Source organism: Dermacentor silvarum, chromosome 2, assembly GCF_013339745.2.
Source record: "Dermacentor silvarum isolate Dsil-2018 chromosome 2, BIME_Dsil_1.4, whole genome shotgun sequence".
Lineage (NCBI taxonomy): Eukaryota > Metazoa > Arthropoda > Arachnida > Ixodida > Ixodidae > Dermacentor > Dermacentor silvarum.
Window position 1 is genome coordinate 169,695,702 of NC_051155.1, and position 25,799 is coordinate 169,721,500.

Here is a 25,799-nt window from a genome sequence, read left to right on the forward strand (position 1 = left end):
GAGAAGGAGGGTGGAGTAGTCGTAGCGTTGTAGGAGCTACGATGGCACGAGTGAAGTTGCTGATGGTGGCCTTGGAGTCGCTCAGAACTGTGGTGAAGCCTGCCGCTGCTGCAAGTGCGACCTCTCCTGCTTCAATTGCGTTGGGGGCTCTTGAGCATGATTAAAAGTGCTCAAAGACGTAATATAACTGTTTTCACGGTTTTTCTCAAGAAACTACATAAAGCATGGTCTGTATTTTGAGGAAATATGCGGTAGAATGTAAAACCTGGTATGAGCAACTGTAGAGGTACACTAGTGTAGCAATATAACCCTTATTTAGAACATGTTAAATAGCATGGCATATGGCATACATATGCCTAAATATATGCGGAGCCTTGCGGCGACGACGACGGCGAAAATTCGCTTGGAGCGTCCATATAACTGCTATCGCAATAAAACGACAAAGCGGAGTGGGCGCACCGTCAACGCTACGCTCAATCGTCTCGGTGGCGGAGCCAGGACACCGTTCTGGCTTCCGCTGCTGGCATTAGCGTTGTGCGCACGCACATTTAAGTATACTGCAGCCTTCCTGCTGAACGGCTGCGTTATTAGAGATGTTTAGCTTAGGGGACGACGCAAACCACTTGCGTCCCCTAATCTAAAACTCTCAAGTCACAGGTCTGAGCGGAACTGGCCGTAAACGTCAAGAGAGAGAGAGAGAGATAGGGACAGGAAGGCAAACGAAAGACAGGGATAACCAGAGGATATCGCCGGTTGGCTACCCTGTGCTGGGGAAGGGGAAAGATATGCGACAAATGAGACAACGCTGATATATATATAATACCGATTTATTGACAGCTGTCGATGTCAGTGCATCGCCTCTATGGCGAAAGTGTCTTCTTTTACCGCGTGCCGGGGTAAACCGCATTGAAACTTTGAGCACTTCAACAGAAACAACAAGATGGCGAGAGGGGTGGTATTGGAGGTTCCCCCCCCCTTTTTTTTTTTTTTGCCCCATGGAAAGGAGAAGTGTGCGTGTTAGAGGTGCTTCGGTCGGACTTAAGTTGTTGGGAGACGGGGAATGGAGCGCGTCATTTTTATTATTCTTTCTGACGCGATAACGTCCTTATTAACCATCGCTCTTACATACGCTCTGGCGTAGCAATAACCTAAAACAATAAATACATCAGAAAAGGCGGAACTGCTCGTAATCACCTTTTACTCCTATTTTATTTTACTTTTCCGTTACGAAGACTGCCGCACGCGTAACGAATGAAGTACAGCCGTGAATTCGCGTGCAACTGCGGATGTCGCATGGCTTTTCTTTCATTATTATTTTTTTTGCGTTCTCATTTTTAAAACACGGATTCGAATCTTTTGAACCTGCCATCGGCATTGTCTATTGAAGAGAAAATAAACAAATACCTTCGATTCGTTTCCTTCATAGCTAATCGCTTGCCGCGCCTCTCATGGGGTCGTATAATTCGCCCAATATCTACCCGGTGAGCGGATGTGCTTTTCCAAACCATAATGAGGCCGCGCTGGCGCGCACAAAACTAAGTCAGCTGAGAGTTTTATTTTCCCGTCGTTCGCTAAGCTCTCGTTCAGGAACAGCGACTATACGGTCGCTTTTCCTCTGCATTGGGCCGCGCAGTGGCGCGTTCACCTATACGAGCTTGTGCATCGTCAGGTATATGTACATCCGTTCTGTCACCATGATGAACCTCGACCCTTATCCACGTACATTTGAGGCACTCAGAGAAACGGATGACAACTGTAGCGTCGTGGAAAAGTGAATACCCAACGAGAAAGTTCAAATTCAAATCAGAACAGCAAAGTCGCTGGGTAGCGCTTACGGTATGGTACCTAAACGCGCTGCTGATTAGCACTTCAGTATGCCATACGCCACTCAGTGTGGGGGAAAGCTTTTTGCAGCTTTATAGGAGACGAGTGCACAAAACATTTTTTTTTCGGTTCTAGTTCGAATCAGCCTGTTCGTGCTTTCTTTTTCCGCAATAGGTATATAGCCTGTGGCAAACGTTTCGGAGACCCTGCGGGATTGACAAGAGCTCTATCCGGGCAATGTAACCAGGCTCCTGTAGAACACGTCGTCCCTCTAAATAGTCATCAAAGCGGCGAAGTCTTTCTCGCTTGAGGTTCAGGACTTTCGGGTCCCAGAATTCAGGCACCGCTATGCGATGGGACCACAGTTCAATTCGAGCGTCCATTTACCTGAAATGATTGCGTCCCTCTCACCCACGCTCGACAGGAACAACCAACCGATACATGAACCGAACGTGGCGGGAATTTAAAAAAAATTAAGCAGAAATGGCTCCACAGACTAGAACACTCGCATCGTTCATCCTAAAATATCGCACATGCGTCATTTCGGTTTCTCTTTTATTTAGGACAACTTTTGGATACAGTAATTGCCCAGTCTGTTTAGAATAAAATAAAGGCAGCCGCTGCTTAGGGCTACGATAGAAGAAAAATACAAATTCTTCGATGATGATGATTTATTGGCATCCCCTTTGAAACGGGGCCCTTTACGAGTAGTCACCTAGCCTGCTTGAGTTAGTATTCTATACATGCTTTGCATTCTAGCATTTTTGTATGCATCTCCTAACCTTTTTTCTCTTCCTCAAAAACTTCTCCATCTACCTTGTACCGCTACCTATGCTAACAACGGATCCGGTCGTATCAATCTCTTCCCTGCTTTTTTTTTTTCCACCAATACTCTAAAAGTCTCTTGCTTATCTCGACTGCTGACCGGTTGATGCTTCCATCCACTTTAAATCCAAGCGCTTCTATAAAGGGTTCATTACTTACGGGTCTCACTGAGTGAATACCTACTCATTCCATTAGGATGTGCTGAGTGGGCTCCAGATTTTTGCTGCGAGTATTTACATCGAAGAGGTAACAGTGGTGCCACCTGTAGTCGGAACAGCGAAAACACTCTTGACGCTTTCTTTTCCCCTGAGTGGGCGCGTCATTCTCTTTCGAGAGATGCCGCTATCATTAATTTCGCCCCAACACTTACACATTTATGTTACGTCGCGCATCCAGTTTCATTCAGGACGAAACAGGCAAGCGTTATAGCCATAAATACGTTTAAACGAGAAGAGCCGCGAAATGCCGCCTCTGTGCGAATGCGAGTGCAAATGAGGTAGCGGTGGATAATTGATGGAACAAGGATTTATTCTATAGACAAAAGGGTGCATCACCACTGCTCCTGCTTTCTCATTGGAAATCTGCCTTCACGACCTTAGTTGTCTCTACATTATGACGGCATCGGGACAGCACGAGAACGGAACAATTTAAGCTACTGAACTTCTAGCTCTTTTCCCTCGCTTTCCTCAGTCACTATTTGTACAATGCCTCAACACGCTGTGTGACAAGGTAAAACTCAATTTACGTCCGGTGTCCACACCACCCGCGACCTGAACAGCGTTAAATTAAGAATAATTTTTTTTTCAGCGGAGAAGTGAGGCTTTTACTACCGTGTGCGTTTTCATCGTCCGGCGTCCTGCTACATATTAAGTCCTACGTCCGCTTCCCCTTGGAAACGAATGCTGGGAGCACTTGACTTGTCGCTTGCACCCGCTATTGTCTCTGAGTGCCCGGTATGCGAAGATCGATGTTGATGCACGCAAGGCTCTTTCTCTTTCATTTTGTGGGTGCAATTGCAGTATTGCACGAGGACGGATAGAGCACGCTGGCTGTTTTGCTCTTGCATACGATGTTTAGTGGTTCCTAACCGGTGCCGGAAGAGTAGATAAACAAGGCTGTCGACGAGGCGCTGCGTTTATTACAACCGCTCGCTCTCTGTCAGCAGTTGCGGGCGGCTGTTTAGGCATCCCACGTTGAATTATTCATCAGTACGTAGAAACTAGGATCGTATAGGAAACCTTTCGGGAAAGCAAAAAAAAAATAAAATAAAAATAAACCTTCGCTACGTGTTTTGTTATACATGATTGAGTTCGGCCGTCGTTTGGTGAGTTAGGTATGTTGTTCGCTGAGTGCTTGACCTTTCTTGCTTAAGCCAGCCTGGCTTTGGTGGCATAAATAACACACCCTACAGTTTGTCAGGTGTGTGTGCTTGCCTCGTAATGTGGTGAAGTGTGTGTATTTTTTGTACTTATTGCATTTGTAGCTTTTCTTTCTTTTAAAAATTCTAGACCGGTATTCACAAGGAGCTCTTATACTAGGATTTTTTCGTAAGAAAAAAAAATTACACCCAATCGTGATGTTTCACATACTATTAGAGAAGGTTACCGGTCAATGGCAAAGAGCACTTATGAACAGAAAGCTTGTGAATTAGGGCCCGGGGGCCAGATTCACAAAGCTTTTCTTTCGTAAGTGCTCATTGCCATTGGCCGGCCGCCTTAGAAAATATGTCTTGAAACCTGATTGGCTGAAATTCTTTCTTGCGAACAATTCTAGCGTAAGAAGTGTTTGTGAATTCGGGCCCAGATTCGCAGCCTTGATTGTGACATAAAACATTCATTCTATTCTTTCGGTAAACACATTTTAGAACATTATTACTCATCTGCACGCGTTCTACAGTCTTAGAAAAAAGGCCGCATGGTAGTTATTAACTATAGAGTAGTAAACTTTTGTCACAATATTAACTACAAAACTAGTAACTGCATGTAGTAGAGGTCGGAGTAGCAACTTTATTCACTAAAAACAAAGTAACAAACATTACTAATGGCACTCACAAAAAGGTAGCAACCATTACTAGTGTGCTCACTTACCAATTACAAAATGTATAACCACTACTAACACAACTGCATGTAATTACCAGCAATATAGTGGGGACTATTTTATTTATAAGCGCCATTTCGTTTATCATATCAGGTCGATGAGATTGTAAATGTAGTTCAAGTAAAGACATGGTAAAGATAGTTCATTCGCCATGGTAACTAATGGTAAGGATGAGGAAAGAGGAAGACAAAAGGCAGGACGGTTAACCAGAATAACGTCCGGTTGGCTACATTACACCGGGGGAATGGGAAAGCGAAGCACAAAAATGACAGGGAGAGAGAGGAGGGAAGGAAAGAAGGAAATTAGGGGTGAATTCGCTGACGCGTGTGGTATTGCACTATTAGCCAACGACGTTCACACAAGCCCGTCGGCCTCAAGGCGCACAAAAGTGCCTTCACCGCTTTGTAGGCCGACGAGCGATGGGGGCGGTGTTCCAGCAGCACCTGCACGGAACGCGCCCGATCGTCCAATTTTTGTAGCGCGTTAGGAAGTTTTTGTCTTTCTGAGGCATATCGGTGGACATTCGCACAGCAGGTGGTCGATGGTTTCTTCGGTGCCGCAGACCTCGCATACTGCACTGTCGGTCACGCCAATTAATGTAGAGTATGCCTTTGTGAAGGCAACTGCTAACCATAGGCGACAGGGTAGCGAAGCTTCACGTCGAGGAAGTCCGAATGGAGGTCGGAGTTGCAGTGAGGGGTTTAATCGATGCAGTCGTGTATGTCTTAAGTTTGGCGAGTTCCACTCGGTCTGTGAGAGACTGCGTGCCAGGTGCCGAAGCTGCCTTGCGGCGTCTGTCCTCGAAAGCGGAATTGGAACGCTGCAGAATCATTGCCACTGATTCCACAATGACCAGGTACCCATTGAAAGACAACCTCGTGGCTTTTTGTTGGACGTGGTGGTGAATTTTTACGATTTTGTATGTCAGCTGTTCATGACATCCGCGTCAGATAACTGACTGCGTGCACTGTTATGCCAATTTTGAGTAAGAAAACACAGCCCATTTTCTAGGTCTTTCAGAATGAATAAATTCTAGTTCTGCCGCCGTAGACGTCGTGACATGCGGTGTCTTGAATCGCAGTGTTATTCCTCGCGTTGGTATAACCACCGCACCACCAGAACTGGGCGACGTAGTCTATCCATCGGTATAGATGTGCACGTGGTTGTTGTACTTTTCATACAAGGGGAGTAAGCGCAGTTGGTTTAGAGCAGGAGCTTGTAGAACTAATGGTAAAGCTTACCGGCACAACATTGTGGTACAGTCTCTGGTGATTTTACGCATAAATTCATGAACCAATGGTAAACGACCGCAGCACACATACAGAACAGCTAAGGTACAACGCGACACGTGGTTTAGAAAAGATTTCAGGAGTATTCATAGCCGTGCCTCGAGGGAGAACTCCTAGTACCGGTGATCACCTATGTAGTATGAGATAAATAATGAAAACTACGGACATAAGTTTTACAGCGTACTGTCTGGACATACGCGCGCGACGATGTATCACATAACTGATAATCGAAGATAACGAAAGAAATTGTAGGTTATTTATATTTTGCATAATACTTTCCCAATAAGTTGTAGTAGGCAAAGGCCAAAACGGCAAAAAAAAAGGCATCAATCTTCCTGATCACTGCCAAGCCGGCTTCAAGGCAAGATTTAACGAGTCTAGAGTGCTACTGAAGAGCCGCAATAAAACAGCTCGAGAGCGGGTCGAAGCATTTTATATAAAGAAAAAAGGAGAAATATGTATCAGTGACACATCGGTGGTTCTACGCGGGAGTCATACTTTCTAGATTCTTGTCTCTAAGCAAGTGTCGATTTTAGTGGGTCGCTTTGCGCATGAGTAAAGACGCATGTATATAAGCGGCCATGATCAAATAAATCTTAACAGTACAGCGCCCGTCCCGTCCTCTTTCTTCATCCGTGTTCCAGGTTGCGCTCCTTGATGTTTAGTGAATGTGCACCAACAAGCCCAGCTACAAGTATACTGCTAGGGCCAAAACATAGTGAGTTACCAACTTGGCAACCATGCACTTGCAATGATTAATTATTGCTAGTAAATAGCTAGTAAAAAGCAAAATAAGGTCCGTCCGGGGTAGTAACTCTGAGTTACTAACTTTTTACTATTGTTTTTTTAGGAGTGCAGCTTCATGACTTCAACTCAAATAGGAGAATCAGTACTGAGAGTGCTTGCTCTCTGGCTGCCTGAGAGTAAAAAGCGACATAGGGGCAAACGGTATGCGCATAGCAAACTGGGCCCCGCATTCACGAAAACGTTTTCAAGCGAAGCTTGTATTGCCTCAGAAGTGTCGGCCGTGGTGATGGGGGTGGTGGTGTCACGCTAAAAAACCCGGCTGCTCCCAGAGTAGAGCAGGTTCGGGGAATGCTGCGCCGGATCACGTGACGCGCGCGACCAATCATGGCCGTTTGGTGTGTCGCGGGGAGGGAAGGGGAAGGAAAGGGGGTTGGCGCGCGCTCCGCCGGTCTTCCCTCGCCTCAGATCAGTTCCGGTGTCCGGATGGGGAGGCCCCGGTGGTGCGTTGCGCCGAGGAGCAGGCTGCATTTGAGCAACAGCACCGCGAACTCGCTCGGGAAAGGGCTCGTCATCGACGTGCCGATTCTAGCGTGAGGGCTTCCCAAGCCCAGGCAAAACGTCTGCGAAGAGCCGTGGACCCCGAGTTGCGGGAGCGCGACGTTGAGGCCAGACGTCAGCGAAGAGCCGGCGACCCTGAGTTTAGGGCAAATGAAGCGGAACGCCTGTGACAGCGTCGTCTTGCCACAAGCTTCGCTTACGCGCATTTTCTCGACAGGGGAAGGGCTGGTGATTTTTTTTTTGCTTTGAACTGTTCATAAAAGTAAGTACCAGCCAATCGTAATATAGTAAACATAATAAGTAAATGCGGCAGGCCAATGGCAAGCACCTATTACGAAGGAAAAGCTTTGTGGATGTGGTCTCTAGCTTCACATTTTTTTTGGCACGATGACGCATTAGTGGTGGGAAGTTAGGCTAACACGCATGGTGGAATTGTTTGTGCACATTAAGTTACGTTTATTATCTGATGTGTGTCACATTGTCTCTTTCCCCCTGTTTTTGTTAGTCTTGTGTGATGAAGCTGGCTTTGATGGTCATAACTCAGTGTGCGCATATTTCTTACATCTATTTTCATCATTTATGTACCGGCTCATTTCAGACCGCATCGCGGCCTTGTGTATGTGTTTGAAACTCTGCATACACGTATATCTAGAGGCCTAGTGTAGTGAAACTTGTCCTTGTCTTTTATTTCTATATGTTTGTCTGTATGTGACACTGCATGCTCTTGATTGTTCGGCACAATTCTTTTTATGTTGCAATACATACTTTCACTTATTGTTATTATAATGCGAAAAGGAAGAGCCATCACTCTCTTAGGGATGACTACATCTCTTCGTTTCACTTTCATCGCAAAAAAATGAAAGAGAGAGCGCAACAACCATAATGGCTTTAAACGTAAACCAGCTAACTGTATATGTACTGCACTTGGTGTGCATTACTGACAGTGATGAATCAAAGCCGGAACTGCAAGAACTTGTGAGGACGTTAGGAATATATGAATCACAACAGGCTAATAGAGAAACCAGTATAGTTCAGGCAAGAACCCACGGCGACCATATCGATGTGTTTGTGTACAGCTTAGATTTTCATGTGTACCTCTTGCTATGGTCTTAATGCAAACACGACAGACGTGCATAGGAAGATGGAGCTTTACAGGTATCAGCAGTGGTCGAACAAGGGAAACCTCAGGTTGAAGCCAGCGTTTAAACCAGAGGACGTGTCTTCGTCAGGGACCCTGACGAAAACAAGTCCCCCTGTCGTGTCTTGTCCTATCGGTAAGTCCACAATGAATACGTGGTATCAATGTGACGGAAGTAAAAGTCTATTTGCAGAAACCACTGCGTTCAGTGCCACATTTAAATGGTTGTCGCGCGGCGAGATTTTCATACCTTTATTGGTTTTCCGAAGACAATATCTTCACTGGAGGCTTCATATCGGTTTGTAGTTCGCGGGATCCAGGTATCTGGCCAGTTTCGTCTTGTCAAGGGTGACGATTTGATGGCTTCTAGGGCACGCAGGACAGCGAAAAAACTTTGCAGACTTGTGTGACCCTGCACAATCACAACTCAATTTCCGGCGTAGCTGTTTCTTTCGAGCAGTTTCGATAAAAGTTGCAGTTGCTTGTAATAAAGTAGACACTTTAAACGTCACTCCCCCCCCTATGACTGGTCTGTTGCAAACCTGGCAGCATATAACATGTTCGGGCTCGTGGTATAGATATTTTATAAATGCGGTAGTTCGTCCACACGCATTTTACTTTGCGAGAATATTGGTCATAAAATTCCCTCGATTTCACTAGATGTCTTCTTGTTACAGTTTACAATTCCCCCAGAGCAGCATGTTAAGTTCTGAGTGCATCCTAAAACACAGTTATAACGCCCCGGATAGCCTGCATACGCAATTTACTGCTAAGGCCTGTAATTTGTCCAAGCGCCTTGAACTTTGTTTACACATTATCTATAAGTTGCTGCTGCTTTTAAACATATGGAAACGATGTGCCTTTTTGTAGTTCATCGAGGACACCATAGAAACCTACTACAAACCTGTTTAATGGAGAAATAAGCGGGAAAAAAGGAGAGTTCAGTAATTATTTGCAACGCTTCTAATCTGGCCAAGAAAGCTAAAGTGTCGACACATGTTGCATTGAACATGGCCCCAGTTTCCGGAAAACCTAAACTCGGTATAAAATAGAGTTATCTTTGGTTATTGCGAACCATAGCTGATAACGGCTGTATGGCACTTTCGAACACTTTCGCAAATTTTTTATCAAAGGATGTATTTATTTCACAGGCATTTAACTTCGCGCAAAGATTTGCCATAGCATTTCCGCCATTTTACCTAAATCCAATTTTGGTGACGTTTGTTCTTCTGCCAGGGAAATGGCTCGAATTCTGCACGCAAGTAAAACACTCATTACGCTCCAGAGCACTCGAATAATAAATTTATTTCAAAAGCTGCAATAAACCCAGCCACTTCGAACTTCTCTTACATATAACCCATTACCTGGCCCTTACTTTCACTTAACAGAAACAAGGTACCTCCTTTAGTTCACCGAGGACAGCGGGCGAACTTCGTATCTCGCATGGAATTATCGTAAAAACGAGGATACATCAATGTTTTGCAACATACCTGATTAAGCCGGTAACTTAAAAAAATTCGGACACATTGCACATAAGATGCCCCTAATTACTGGTAAATATGATGAGAGTGTAACGCATTGGTATTTCGGGACATTTGGAAACCTAGCTAATAACGTTAGCGGGACATTCGGAAACACATTTTTCAAGACATTTTTTTGCAAAAGCTGTATTTGATCCAAATGAATTTCACTTGGCACACAAATTTTCTGTTGTTGCTAAGTTTGATCTTAGTGGCATTTGTGGTTATGCAATGACTTCTTACAAAATATTGCGCCGCTCGTAAAAGTTACGCAATTTATTGCAGATGACGCCAGCAAGCGAAACTTTATGAATTTTGCGCACACATTATTCACAGCGTGCCCCATATTTTCGCCAAATGCTAACTTTGTGTAGCATAGAGTTCCATCGGGGCACTGAGAAACCGCGTAAAAGGTTCACAAACACTTTCGAGCATATGTTCAAAACATTTTTTTATAAAAGGTTGTATTTATCCACTGGCATTTCACTTCGCAAACTTATGGGGCAGACCTTTTCGAACATGTTTCATAAATTTGATCTTGGTGGCGTTTGTAGTTATGTCAGGGCAGCGGGCTAAATTTTGCGCCGCTCGTAAAATATACTCATAATGGTACAGAACGCGTGTATAGGTAATTTACTGCAAAAGTCGCAATAAACTCACCCACTTTGAACTTAGTCTACATAGTGCCCATTACATGGGACTTACTTTCACTACACAGAAACAATGTACCTCCTTTAGTTCACCGGGAATATCAAGTGGAACGTCGTATTACGCATAGAAATACCGTAAAAAGGAGCATTCATTAATTTTTGAGACGCTCTTAATTAGGCCAGTAATCTTAAAATTTCGGAACACATTTCTCGTAAAATGCCCCTCGTTACTGTTAAATGTGAAGATTGTGTGATGTAGACTTTTTTTCCAGGCATTGAGAAACATAGTTGATAATGGCAGCGTGACACTTGCGAGCACTTGCTTAAGAATTTTTTTAGGGGCTAAGCTCCTTATAGCGGCACCCGTTCCGTCCCCGTCGTCGTAGTAGTAGTGTGTAACCAGTAGTGTGTAACCAGTCTGAGAAAAATGAGAAAAAAAATTCCGAAGTTGTGTCCGTAGCGCAGAATCGAACCAGGGACCCCTAGCTTCCGAGCGCGCGGCGTTAGCCCACTACGCCACGAAGCGGACATGGACATACGCACCACGATGGCATTAAATACCCAACATTAACGAAAGGCCGCGTTTCTAGCGCGTTTCTAACGCGTTTGTGCTAGCGCGTTACGGCCCGTGTAAGAAGCTGGTGTAAGACGCTGTGGCCTCTCCGCCTTACCTTCAACGCGTTTCGAACGCGCTGCCCAAAGCGGTGGCAAGTCAAGTTCAAGTCGAGGAGCGTTTATGAATACGGGGGGTATACTCTCTCAGCAGTCATGTGATGGCGTCGGCAAACGCGGTGCACGTTCCGGCATGTGTAAATGGCTGCGTAAGACGCTGTGGCCGCTCCCCCTTACTAGAGAGTACTGCACGTTTCTAACGCGTTTGTGCTAGCGTCCCCTTAAGCGGGAGATCCGATGATTCCCTCCGGAGCTTCGCCCACTCATCATCATTCACCCCGTGGATATGCTGTGATTTTTTTTTTGCAGGTGTTGTATTGAATGCAGACGCATTTAGCTTCGCCCACAGATTCACTATTGAGGTTTGCGTTTTTTTTTTTTTTTTTGCTGTGTATAATTTTGGTGGCATATGTAGCTATGTCATGACAGCGGTATAAATTAAGCGCCGCTCCTAAAACGCACTAACAAATCTCCGGAGCATCTGCATGCATAATTTATCGGAAATACCCAATTAATCCACATTTTCAAACTTTGCGTACACATTATTCATAACCTCTGCCTTATTTTGACAAAATATGAACAAAATTTCTTGTCTAGTTCACTAAGAAAACCTGAAAAGCCAACTGCAAACCTGGTAGGACACATGAAAAGAGGTAAAAAGAACGAAAGTTCAGTAATTCCTTGAAACGCTTGTATTTATTCCAGGAACACGAAAGTTTCGCCACACATTACACTTTCCATTTCAAGTAATTTCATTGAATTTGAAGTTGGTTTCTTGTGCAGTTGATTAGTACTTTGATAAATATAGCGAATTGCGGCAGTATTACACTCTGGAACGCTTAGATAGGTGACTTTTTTACAAAGGCTGTAATTAAGCTACAGAGATGGAATATTTATCGTTAGTCGCGCACGATACACAATTCCTCCTTCAGCAAAATATAAGCGCGTACTTCGCATAGTTCATCCAGGAGACAGAGGAACAGCAACTACATGCCGTGTATAAAGTATAAAAATAAGGCGAAGACAGTATTCAGTAATTATCTTTAAAGCACGTAGTTATCCTACACACTTCAAAAATTTGGCACACGTCACTCGTATAATTGTCCCAATTTCTTCAAAACATGAGAACTCTGCCATTTATGGTGCGCCAACAGATGAGAGAGAGAGAAACAACTTTTATTGGAAACGGCAAGTGTCAGAGGAACTTATCTCCCCTGCCTTAGATGGCGGCCAGGAGCTCTCTACTATATTGACTGCTTGCTGTAAAATCTCTTCTATGTGGCCATCGCTTCCGCCCGTCACCCATAGGGTGATGTCGTCAGCTTACAGACTGTGCTGAAGTCCTTCGATGCGGTCCAGTTCTGCGGGCAGGCCGAGCATCGCCACGTTAAATAGGAACGGGGAAAGCACCGAGCCTTGTGGTGTTCCCTTGTTGCCTAGTTCTATTTCCTCGGATTTCGCGTCCCCGACTGTGATTATGGCTTTACGGTTAGCAAGGAAATCTTTCACGTAGTCGTATGCTCTTTGGCCTACGTCGAGGTTTTGCAAGTTGCGCAATATGGCCTCGTGAGTGACGTTATCAAACGCCTTCTGTAATTCGAGACCCAGGATGGCTTTTGTATCCAAGGAGTGTGTTTCAGCGTCTATGATCTGGTTATTTAATTGCAGCATGACGTCTTGCGTCGAGAGTTTTGGTCTAAAGCCGATCATGGAGTGTTGGTATAGCCCGTTATCATCCATGTATTCGCCGAGACGCGTTAGGACTACATTTTCCATTAGCTTCCATTAGCAGGACGTCAGTGAGATTGGCCTCAAATTTTCTATGTGTGGCTTTTTGCCAGGTTTGGGTATTAATTTGATCTGGGCCGTTTTCCATTGCTGGGGTATGCTCCACTTCTCCCAACATTACTTTATGTACTTTGCGAGAGCGTTGATGGATTCGTCGTCTAAGTTTCGCTGTACTTTGTTTGTTACACCGTCGGGACCTGTGGCGGACTTCGGATTGAGTCGTCCGAATTCGTATCGAATCTCTGCCTACATTATGGGGGCGTCGAGGTCGACATTATCCTTCCCTTTGTATTCCGGTTGTCGTATCTTTGTTGCATCTCCTATGTATATCTGGCGTAGATATCGTAGGAGTTCTGCCTCTGTACCTGCGTGGCTTTGTAGTATCCGTTGCAGATTTTGCCTTTGGGTTGTTTTCGTGCCTTCTGGGTCGAGGAGGCCTCGGAGTATGTTCCAAGTTTTAGACATTCTGAACGGTATGTCCATTAGAGTGCACGTGGCTTCCCACTGCTGCTGAGATAGCCGATTCGTGTGGTCTTCTATTTCTCTGTCGAGCGTAATGATTCTCTTCCTTAGGCGCCGGTTGTGCTTGTGACCTTTCCAGCGCTTTTGTAAGCTTTGTTTGGCCTCCCACATGTGCAGGAGTTTGCTGTCCATTTCCTCCATGTCTACCTCTTCGGGAATGTTTTGGTGGCTTTCTGCACGCTACGCTGGAGTGTCTCTGTCCACTTCTGTATGTCTTCAATGGTTTCTGTCCCATCGTCCTCGCGTAGCTTACGAAAGGTGTCCCACTCGGTTAGCGTTATTTTCCTGCCTTTCTTTTTACGCGGGCCTGCTTGTAGAATTGTGTTCCGAATGTAATAATTGCTGCCAAGATTTACGTTCGTGTTGACCCATTTCGTGATGGCTATGTTCTTTGTGAATGTCAGGTCCGGCGTAGTGTCTCTGTTGACGCTATTGCCCAGTCTGGTAGAGTCTTGTGGGTTAGTTATTAGCGTGAGCCCCTCGTGCAGCGCGTCGTACCACAGGTAACGTACCACACAGGTACCACACAGGTACCACAGGTACCACCATCCACGAGGCCTTTAACGCTCTCGATGGTATAACCCCAGGCAGCGTGTGGTGCGTTAAAGTCGCCCACGATGATCAGTGCTTGTCTGCCCACCACGTTTAACGCTTTGCGGAAAAGCGAGCCAAACTTTACTTTTTGTCGTGGTGGGCTGTATACGTTCAGCACGAATAGGCTTCCCTCCTTTTTTCGGGAAGGCATGATTTCGAGTAGGACGTGGTCTATGTTTCGTATGCCAGTGTCGTGTTCTACAGCCACTATGTATCGGTGTAACAGTGTGGTTACTGTTGCTTTTTCATCTGAAGTGCTATATGATTTGTATCCTGATAATTTTGCGGTCCCCCCAGTTTCCTGGAGGGCAATTACGTCCGGTGATTGCTTGGTTTTTCCGAATTGCTGCAGGTTGCTTCTCTTACGGCGAAACCCACGACAATTCCGCTGTCAAATCGTGTACTCGTTACGCAGCGCCATGTTGGTTACTCGAGTCCGTGCAGCTGATCTCAGCCGCAGGTGGTCTGCTGTACGGCTTCCTCTTCACCAGCCTCGCTCCTGCGGGTCGGGCGTCTTTCGACACATTTTCCAGCTGCACTACTCTACCCTCGATGACGTCGAACCGCTGCGCCATTTCCACTCGTATGTGCGTTATCTGCTGTTGTAGATCCGCGCGCATCTGGATGAGTTGCTGTTGTAGACCCGCGAACATTTCCAGGAACATGCCTTTTCTTCTGCAAGTGTAGAGTTGCTTTTCTCCTCTGCTTTTTCCTTTGCCATTCGCTTATGCGGTGACGTTTCTGTCTTTTTTGGATGCTTAAGTATTGCGCTTTCCTCTTTCAGCGTTTTTATCTCTTCCCTCGCGTTATTTCTTGTAACATCTGCCTGATATCTGCGTTATTTCATGCTCTAAGGCGGATTCCGCCCGTGTGGGTGGAGCAGCAGTGCCAGAGACCGCGCGCGCACAGCTCACCTGTGCCCGGGTTTCTGCCTCTCCTCGGCTGGGTCGCGATCTTGATGAGACAAAACTTTTTAAGCGTCTCATATAAACGCTTCTTTATGAGCCAATAACAAGGCTCTAACAGTTTTTATTTAACCCCTAATTGACACAGACATTTCAATATTGGCCGCCTTATTGCACTTAACAATCCCCACATTCTTCTCAAAATATAGACTTTGCAATTGATTTAGTTTTTTTTTTTAAGAAAACCATGAGAACTGGCATATAACGTTTTTGATCAGTTCTAATCGCAATAACATCTTCGCTGTAATATACGTCAAAATGAAGCTTGGGACAAAAAGGACGCACCTAGTTAGCGTAGAGCTATGTACGCAGCTGTAATGATGCGTAATTAACTAAAAAAAAAGGCTGAAATAAAACTGAGATGCGCTCGTCCAAAATGCGCGCCTAAACCGGAACCGGAAGTGTGGCGTTATTGAACGACAAATGTTGGCCGATTCCGGAGATAGCACAGCAAAAATTTCTGGGCCAATCCCGAATGTAGTGCAGTCTATACAACACACCACATAGCACACTAATGCGCCCAAGAACAACTTGTCTTCCTTGGATGTCAACCGCTGTTGACTTGCCTTTTCAGTTTTTATTACATACTTCGGACACTATATTTACGCAAGAAAGACATCAGAAAGGAAAATAAACCTGAAATCCAAGCTTAATGAACAGTGAAGTACATTTCTACGTTTAAGGAAGTGTACTGGTTAAGAAATTCCAGCCCTATAACATGTGCAAAAAAAAAAAAAAAAATACGGAATGCTTAAGTGCGTCAGTTCGTGCAGCATACCTTGTTAGTATATTATCATGGCGGTGTCGGGTATGTCTGGTCGTTAACGGAGATAACAATGAGAAATGAAGTGCTATAGTCCTGTAATAATCAGAGGAAGCAACTGTAATCAGCAATATTTGTTTCATACTTTGAGTGATTGTATTTTGTCAGACTGCATGAGTTCTGTCGGAGAGTGAGATTGAATAAAATTAAGCTTCACAGCTTTTCTTCGGGTTCGTTATAATTCTTTAACAATTGTATTCGCATGGCGTTCCAACCGATACGCGTGAAATTCAAATTAAGTCGCAATAAAGAATTTGATTTGATTTGTCTAAGACTAGGGTTGGGGAGGGGGGATGTCGGGCGTAATTAAGCTAATGCTTTAGTAAACACATTATTCGCAAAACAGATGAGCAAAGGTTAGATATTTGAAGCTTCTAATAAATATTGTTGTTCAACGTCACTCCTGAACAATTTCGTTAGCAACTTTTTCATGTGGTAAAGAGTCCAGCCTATTTGTCTGTGCAGTATTTCTTCTTTTTCTCCTTTATCATAATGGGAAAGAACACATCGCTCCACTCACCCTACCACTTGACATGTACAGTGCTTATACCGCTCTGGCTATTTGGGCAACGAACTTAATTTCTTTGTGCAAGACAAAGTCATCGGTGCGCAATCGGGCAATCGGCGGAAGCCATTTAACATATCAGCACGCTCGTGCCGACATGTTAAACTGGCCTGATAGTCCATGCAAAGTGGCATGCTATGCCTTCACGTAACAGTTGGCGGAAAATCTTTCAGCATAAGAGATGCTCCCATTATCCGTGTCACAAGGATGACTGTCTATATCACAGACAAATTGCCACGTGCATAATTCGAGTGATAAAGTATGTACACTTTTCTAGAAGACTGCTCGATCGCTAGAAAGTTGAACTGCATCACGGAGGTCAGACGTTCTTAGACTGTCGATGTTGTGAACCGGCACGTCTTGGTCGCTATTGATCCGTGTAATGACCGGAATGCTCATAAAGCAGATGCCGAAAACACTCGGTGTACCCTGCCGTGCCATTAGCGCAAGCCGCGCATCTTCCGAGTGATGAGGATTAGTTGCTTGAGAAGAAGCAACACGCACTCTGATTCAGTCCGAACCCCTCCAGTATCGTAATGTACTCTCGCTGACGAGCAATATATCTCAGGGGACGCTGCCCTGCCTTAGGCGTTAAGGTCGAGGAGCGGCGATCGTTCCTCAAAATCGGCCACGAAGGTTTGCGCCCGCAGGGAAGCGAGGTGAACAAAAAAAAAAAAGGTCCACGTAAAAAATGCCTGGTATATACTTTCGGTCCTTCAGAGGAAACTGTGTTGCGATTCAATGGCCCGTGTTGACGGCAGCTCACAGAGGGAAACCAACGCGGACATGGAGACACTGGGCTCGATCAGTAGATCTCGTCTACAGACTATTAATGCAAGTGCCGCACTGCTACACTGTCATGTTTCATCTAAGTGGATATGTACACCATTGCACAGAGTACGGTAATGCGATGGTTACGCTAGTATGTATTGCTCGTACTATATTAAGTGTAGAGAGGCACTCTAGTTTACTTAATTAGAGCGTAGAGCACTGCAGCTAGAGGTTACACAGCGCAGGCAACACAGGCACACGGCTTCGACCAACTCGTCGTCGTCGTCTTTCTCGAAGCAGTGCATACTGCTCGTTCTTCTTCAGTACAATTATCTCCCCGGAGAAAAGGAGCCGTCCCGGCGACCTACGGGCAGGATAGCACAGGGGGGTCAAAGTAAGGCTTTAGCCGCTGAACGTGCACGATTTCGCGCCCTCGGCGGCGCTTATCCGAAGGTGGCTCAAGGGTTTCTACCATGTAGTTCACAGTTTTAACCTGAAAAGTGTAGAAAAAAAAACGTGTGCTATTTGTTTTAGGATAAAAACTGATGCGGTAGACTACGGTTTACAATTTTTTTTACATGTGTGACAAAATTGCATTGGAAATCTTATATATCTTAAAGACGTGAAATGTGTTGGCACATATAGGCTACCTTATTATAAGCGGAGCACTATCAAGTTTCATTCGACAACGATAGAAGGCATTGCTTCCTCGAAAAAAAGTGTACCAACATGGTCGATAAAAAAGGAGCAACAAGCGCGTTCCGCCACTATTTTGCGAGATTGAAACGGGAAGAAACCAGTCTCAGTTTTCACTTAGCGCTTTGATAAGCGAATATTTTGCTTGATATCTCTCTGTTCTTGTAGCGAACGTAACGAAACTCGTAATGTTAATAATAGCGTTTTTGCTAAGCTATGAGTCGCCCCTTCAAAAAAAGTTTGACCCCTGAAGTTCGTGAGAAATATTGTCTTATCTTCTTGAACATAATTATCGCGAGAATGCAAGGTAGCTCTAATGAGAAAATGGAGGTCAAGTTTCACAGAAATCGCTCAGACAGTTTCTAAAGATAACAAGCAATAGCGCTCAAAAGTGTCAATTGTCAGCAGTAGGCGCCTGTTCGCATTTTTTTGAGTGCCCTTTCTCCAGTCTGTGCATAACGTAGTCGATCGTTTCTCGGCCTATTGGCTAATATTGAAGCCGCGAAGACGTTGCCTAAGATTCTGGCTAAGGGCATCGAAGGTAAGTTCCTTACCTCGATCAGCGAATCTCTGCCGACATCGCTACATTCGATGACTCACTACATCAATTCATTCGATTCGAAAACCCCAGAAAGAAGGAGAAGACTAAAAAAAGGACTTGTTTCCTTTTATCGGTTCATTTCTAAAATGTTTTGTAAATGCGTCTCAGTAGCCAAAAGTGATTTTACACGTTCATCAGCCGTTGGCCACATTTTCAACCGTTGTGCCATCCATTGTGCACAGAGTGTGAACTTGGGATCAAAAAGCGACGAAATTATGTCTTTCTGTACGCATTAAGTGAAGCGGCTGCAGCTTCCTTTGCACTTATAGCGACACATTGTTTGACGCCTTTAAGCTGTCACAGTGAATTTATGCAGTCTATGAATCAAAATATTTATTACTCGCGCACCCGCGATTACAGCGATCGTACTTAATATTGAGCCCAGTCACTATTTGTCGGCGCAGCCCGCGCAGGGACTTCGGGTTTGATGACGGGGCAGCTGACAACAAAGCCATGACGAGTGAACACTGGCGACAAGCGTGCGATAAGAAAAGGTTGATTGATCAATGTGCAATATATCGGGTGTTGAAAGTTAAACTTTACGGAATTTTTATAAATCGCCTGTGGCGGGTAGCATACTTCTTTTCATTGAGCTGGGTTATTCGATGAGGCGGATATTAGTACCACAAGAAATCTAAACACATATTCCAGTAATTAACAAATATTTACTAATTAACTCCTTAGTTAATTGCTTTACGACACGTATTATAATTTAAGAATTTAACCCGGTGAGCTTGTTAGGCGTAACCACTTGGAATGAATTTCCAGAATGACACCAGTTTGGAGATATGCGCCATCAAACTCGCCGTAAAAATGCACTGTGGTTCCACTTACTTCTTTACCAAAATGCTGTTTTATACATTGAAGTGCTAAATTAACTGGAACGCCTATGCATTTCGCCCCACACTTAGGGAAATAATATCTCGTAACTGGTGTCATCAAAAAAATTCATTTCAAGTGGATGCGTCTTGCAAACTCACAGGCTATAATTCGTAAATTGCAATATGTGTCGTAAAGTAATTAACTAAGATGTTAATTAATGAATTTTTGGTAATTACTTGGATATGTGTTTCGATTTCTCGTGCTACTAATGTCCGCCTCATCGAATAACGAAGTTCAATGATAAGAATTATTCTACCTGCCACAGGCGATTTCTAAAGATTCCGTAACGCTTAAGTTTGAACACTCTGTATATCGGTCGTTCTCTCCGCCAGTTCCAGCAGCTTTCTGCATGCAAAAAATGGCTCCCACCTACAAGAGCTGCAAATTTTGGTCTACGTACAAAGTGTATACAACAAAGTGTATACTTGTATACACTTGGTATATACCAAGTATATACGTGTGTGAGTGCCTTTGACTGCGTAGTGCCTGTCCATGCACGTGCTTACATTCACCGCATTCCTTGCTCTCTCTCTCCCCCTCTCTCTTCTATTTATTCCCATTTTTCCTTCCCCCCGCGTAGGGTAACCAGCCGGACTCTCAACTTAACATCCTCGCCTTCTTTCTTATCTTTCAGTCATTCCAGTAAACCTTTAGATTGTTGTGCCGCCGTATAAGCTTGCCATTTTGTACGCTGAAATCTGTACTCCTTCTACTGCTGAAACTCGTCAAGAAATCAGAACCAGTAGGGAAAAATTTTTATTTTTTCTTACATTGAAACGCTTCTAAGAGCAGATAACAGCCAGTTGGTGATGTTGTACATGTTGTTATGAGCCACTTATCCTGCGGATGTAGAAGAAGATGTGGAAGTGTATAGCGGACATGAGGAGGACGAGGCGTTGTCCTTCATCCGCCATCTTTGTTGTTGTGAGCCCGCTTTTGGCCCTCCTTGTGAAATGGTGTAAAAAAATAAACTAATTTGTCTGCAGATCTCCCCGTAACAATATTATTAGCGAAGGGGGCCCGCTATAGTGGCAAAGAAGGGCTTATTGGCAAGAATCTTTGTGCATTCGACTCAAACTTCCTATGGCCTACTTATGGTTCATACAGTGTTCCTGACAAGTAGTTTGAGTAAGTTTTTTTTTTCTTTTAGACAGTAGTTGACAGGCAATGCAAGGACGCAAGTCCAGCGGTTACTACGACTTTATAGTAGGACAATTGCCGTGCTTATGTACTCAGGCTTACAAGAGCTTGCGTTAAATGTCTATATCGACCACACGACATAACATCCACAGGCATGCTGTGGAATAACGTCGCCGTGTCTGGAGATGGCGTGGAATATCGCGTGGTAGAGTTTAAGTATTGTTTGGATAAGAAATGCACCAATAAAAACGCCCATATAGAAAACCCTCACTCCGCTAGTTTTGTAAGCTTAAATATGCAGTGACTCCGCCATAACTCCCTGTCGCACTTACCGCAAAGATTAGAACCCTAGGATACGAGGAAGACGTGAGCTCAATATAAATGCCACGTAATCTCGAGCTGTGCCGTTTCAAGAAGCACAGGCTTTTTGCGCTTATTTCTTCTGAATCGGCTATTTAACTGCCAGATCGGCCCGCCGCACTTACTGCGAAGATTAGAACCGTAGGGCCCGAGAAAGGCGTGAACTTTAATCTAAATGTCATCGTGATCTCATGAGGTACCCCGTAGAAGACGAGAAATACGGGCTTTTTTTTTTTTTTTACACTTCTTTCTTTTTATTCGACTCCTGTTCCTGGTGTCGTTTCCCGTTTTGGATACTTCAAAGCGAGCTTTTTCCTCTCGTACCCACCCCGTTGGGTGGACTCAAGTAAGTTTGAAAGCGCACTTACTGGCACCTTGCGCGCCGTGCCTAAGGACCTTGCAAGGGCTCACGCTTACGAGTAGATGGGGGACTGTTTTTTTTTTTTCAATCTCGATAAAATTAATTCTGCTTAGAGTGTTTTCCTGCACCGGTTCTTTCAGAGCATATTGTTCCATTAGCCGTTATATGTGATGCCTTTAGAAGCAGCGGCAAAAAAAAAAAAGGTTATTGCATTGAGTGTCTTACATTTAGAAACCACCAACTTACTACAATCTCTTCGCAAGGTGAGGTAGTATACTTACTGTAGTTAACGTGCAAGCCTGGACGTGTTGTTTATCATGCAGGAAAACAAAAAAACAATCGAAGATGCAGTACAGAAAGGTTAGCGCTGATTAAAAGGCGAGGAGTCATTTTTCTTTATTTTATTCGCTAAAAGTATTAAGCTGAAGCGCTTGAGTTGTTAAGCTGCCGTGTGCGCATTTACTTGTGCGTGTTTACTCTTCATTACCTTTCGTTAACCTTGAGTGTATGGCTTTGGAACCCGCCACGGTGGATTAATGGCTATGGCGTTGTACTGCTAAGCACGAGGTCGTGGGTTCAATTCCCGGCCCGGCTGCCACATTTTCATGGTGGTGAAATGCAAAAACAACTTTGTACTTAGATTTAGGTGCATGGTAAAGAACCCCAGGTGGTCGAAATTAATCCGGAGTCCCCCACTACGGCGTGCCTCATAATCAGATCTTGGTTTTGGCACGTAGCAAACCCCGAAATTACCTTTATTTATTTATGCCTTTCTGATACGCCACGGCGGAAGACAGCGTTAATTGCCCTATGGAAGCGGCGATGACAGCACAACGACCGTGAGTGCCCGCAATTGAAATGGTATGCACTCATAAGGGAAATAAATACAAGTGTACATCTCCTCCTGTGGGCATGCACGCCAAAGACAATCCGGGACAAGCGCCCGCACAAAGCGGTGACGTCCTTCGAGTTCTGAAATCAGCCATGTGCTAACGTGAGAGACACTTCACTCACTATGAAATTTTGCATGTGAATTTTTCATTACGAGCGACGCTTATCCAGACTTTCCTGCCGTTTCCCCAAACATGACTTGAGCCGTCAAGAAATATATTGTGAATATACATATTTCCTCTCTTCTCTCTTATCGATGATATCTGACTTCATTTATGAGAGAATGCTCGAGCTATGTAGGCTGCCCTAACATGTACGGGGAAATATTATAGAAATACATGGTTATACCACTATATTTGGCACCTTTTCTACGAGTTACAGATGCGACATTCAAAAAGAATTCGGAAGGAAACGCTGCGTTTTCTAGTCGAGCTGTCATCTTACTGCGAGTGGCCGCAAGCGGAGACATCGCGCAACCAGGCATGCATGGATAATAATTTTAATTAGGTACTCGTTGACACAGTGGCCGGATGTCTAACGTACGTAATCACACATAGCTCGCTCTTGCCACTGACTTCATTAACTTCCTCATTGACTAATTTGCTGGCCACAGTGTTTTGTTCTCTCACGGAATTTCTTGCTTGATAAGCCCTGCCGATCTGCTTAATTTTGTTAACTTTTTAAGAACTAATTTACTCACCAGTGCTTCAGGCTTTCTTCTGTGCACTGCTTTACTTTAAGATCCTCTTTATCATTTGAACATTGCCTTTTAGGTAACAAGGTAGTACGGGGGTTGACTCACTGATTAGTATTTAAATCCGAGTCAACTAATTTTATGAAAGGGACTTAGGATGATGACGCGACTGCAACAAATGGTGTGTTGTAGTAATCGCACGAGTAGCAAGTGATTGAGAAACACTGCTTTAAAAGCAAACATCATCGGGAATTGGAGGGTTAGAGATTGGATAGTGAAGTCCACACGCCCAGTGTTGAGCAAGATGAGAATAATAATAAAGGAAGAGCGAAACTTCTTTACCTACTGCATGCTGAGGCTGATTTTAATCAATAAATAAATACATCAACCTACACAAATTCATGTTGAGCAGACTTATTAAACAGCGCTGACCTAGATATTGAACTGTAATTGATGACTGGTTTAGCTATGTTTTGATTGACACGTAGGTAGATCCGGACGCAATAAACAGCGACGCGCGCTTCACTTGTCTTCACAGTGTAATTTGGCGCACATGCACTAATTTACACGAGCTTAGAAGAGAAAAAAGAATATACACAGCATTGCGTAGAATTCGGCACGTAGAATATATTTTGAAATGATGACAACAGTGACAAAACAGTGTTAGTAAATGGCAAGAACAACCTGCAAAAACCTTGCGTGCAATTTTTTGCTCGAGGCTACAGGATCCCGTAGTTAGACAAAGTTATCAGGGAGGCCACTCCAAGCTGCTATACATGATAGGACGCATAAGCAGCGAATTAGGCTTCTGTTTCCGCCTGAATAGATATCGCATCCTTAAGCGATCATGCAGGCTATAAGAAGTGGCGTGCACAAACTCTGCAGGGGGCTTCGCGCAACCATGTGTGAGAAGATGAAAAATTAATCGGCGTAGCTTTATGTCGAAAAAAAATGGACGCATATACTATCACGTTACTCACTCTTTAGCTTTTGTTATAGTGATCGGCAATGAGGTGCGCTGCTTCATTTTCATTGTCTTCGTGGGGAATGTAATTAATGAACCTGATGAACTGATTACGCTGACTTCCACTCCTTCGAGGCTTGAACTCTAATTCTATTGAAAGGATGTCCCTCATATATGCATGAACGTACAGTAGTTGCCACACGTAAACACCGCATGCATTCTTTCGTTCATACCAGTGCACGAAAAAAGTGAACCATTGTCATCCCTTGCGTTCTCATTTTGTACCCCTTGACTATAGTTATGACCCAAACAACAATCAAGGAATACAGTTGTACAACCTCTTTCAATTTCTCCTGTGGGTTTGTGCGCGTAGCCAGCCAAAGGGTAGTCGAGATGACCCGTAAAATGCGGTGGGTGGCCACGTCTCCTTCTGAGCTGCTCCTGATATAAAGTGAGGCCCTCCAAGCTGGCCTCAAACACGAGCTCTTGAAATTAAAAAAAAAAAAACATCTTAAAGTTGCCTGGAAGAGGAGGTAGCCTCACAGAGAGACCGAGCAAGAGAGAGAGAAAGACAAGCAAAGGCAGGGACTATAACCAGGCGCATCTCCGGTTTGCTACCCTGCACTGGGAGAACAGGTAAAGGGGTGAAGAGAGCGAGAGAAAGAAGAGAAGATGGAGATAGAGCACTAGTCGCACGTACATTAGTTATTGTGGGGTTCAGAAAAATAAAATAAAATTCAGGAATAACAACAAATAAATAAAATTTCAGGAACTACAACAAAACTCCCATTGCTTTCTGCGCCAGTGACGCGCATGACTGTGGCTCAAGGATAGGCCATCCAGAGGGCCCGCGACATGGCCGTGGAGTTTAACCTCCCCGTCCCGTCGTGGGAGTGGCCCACCGGTGTCACCCCTTAACGGGGGTCGAGCGCCGCCTCCGGATAATAATAAAGTTCTTTGCCTGCCTGCCTGCTCAAGGATCTTTAATGTTTACTTTAATGTAAGGATGTCCCGCAAAGCTTACCGACGACCATGGCGAGCCCGATGTATATGTCTTCGTAGAGGTGCTCGATCCTGTTCCCGAGCGCCGTCACGCTGCCTTCGGCCACGGACAGGGCATCGTCCACCAGGTCCCAATCGGTGGCACGCGTCGGTGGCCACCGCTCCTCCGCGACCACCTGTCCTCCTAGTCGCGCTGACAGAGCGCACGCGAATACGGCGACAGCCAGGACTGCCGCCACGGCGCTCCTCGCCGCCGCAGACGTCATGCCTGCCGCTCTGGCCGGGCAAGCGAGCGGAGCGAGCTAGACCACGTCCAACAGCTGTTTTCGCGAAACCCGGCGAGAACCCGGTTGTGTCGGTGGGAGCGACTCTTTTAAACGGGACGCCCTTAGCCGCGGTTGGTCCGTTCGATCGGAGAGCAGCGCCCACTCGGACGAGAGGCGCATGCGCCGTTCCGCGCCCTCTGTCGTATTGAGTCTGTTTTGTTTGTGTTGCGCACCGCCCGTTGCATGCAGTGCTGCCGATTGGTAATGTCATGGAGCTTTGTCTGTCTGTCTGTCTTTGTTTGTTTGTTTGTTTGTTTGTTTGTTTGTTTGCTTGCTTGCTTGCTTGCTTGCTTGCTTGTTTGTTTGTTTGTTTGTTTGTTTGTTTGTTTGTTTGTTTGTTTGTTTGTTTGTTTGTACGTTCGTTCGTTCGTTCGTTCGTTCGTTCGTTCGTTCGTTCGTTCGTTCGTTCGTTCGTTCGTTCGTTCGTTCGTTCGTTCGTCCGTATAGTGTTTCGAAAGCTGTCGGCTGGTCGTATTATAACATATAAATGACGATAGTCGTGTTTTATCCCGCCGATTCCTTTTTCGTTGGACC

At 44.8% G+C, this 25,799-nt stretch overlaps 1 protein-coding gene across 1 annotated transcript in view; it reads right to left on the reverse strand.

Moving 5' to 3' along the window:
* The window catches only part of LOC119442093 (UPF0764 protein C16orf89 homolog), an 84,934-nt gene extending 59,652 nt beyond the window's left edge, over window positions 1–25,282 (reverse strand). Inside the window, exon 1 of the mRNA XM_049662965.1 lies at window positions 24,962–25,282. Within this exon, the coding sequence (XP_049518922.1) occupies window positions 24,962–25,205 (244 nt within the window). The 5' untranslated portion in view covers window positions 25,206–25,282. The remainder of the gene's footprint in view (window positions 1–24,961) is intronic.
* Window positions 25,283–25,799: the final 517 nt, after the last annotated feature.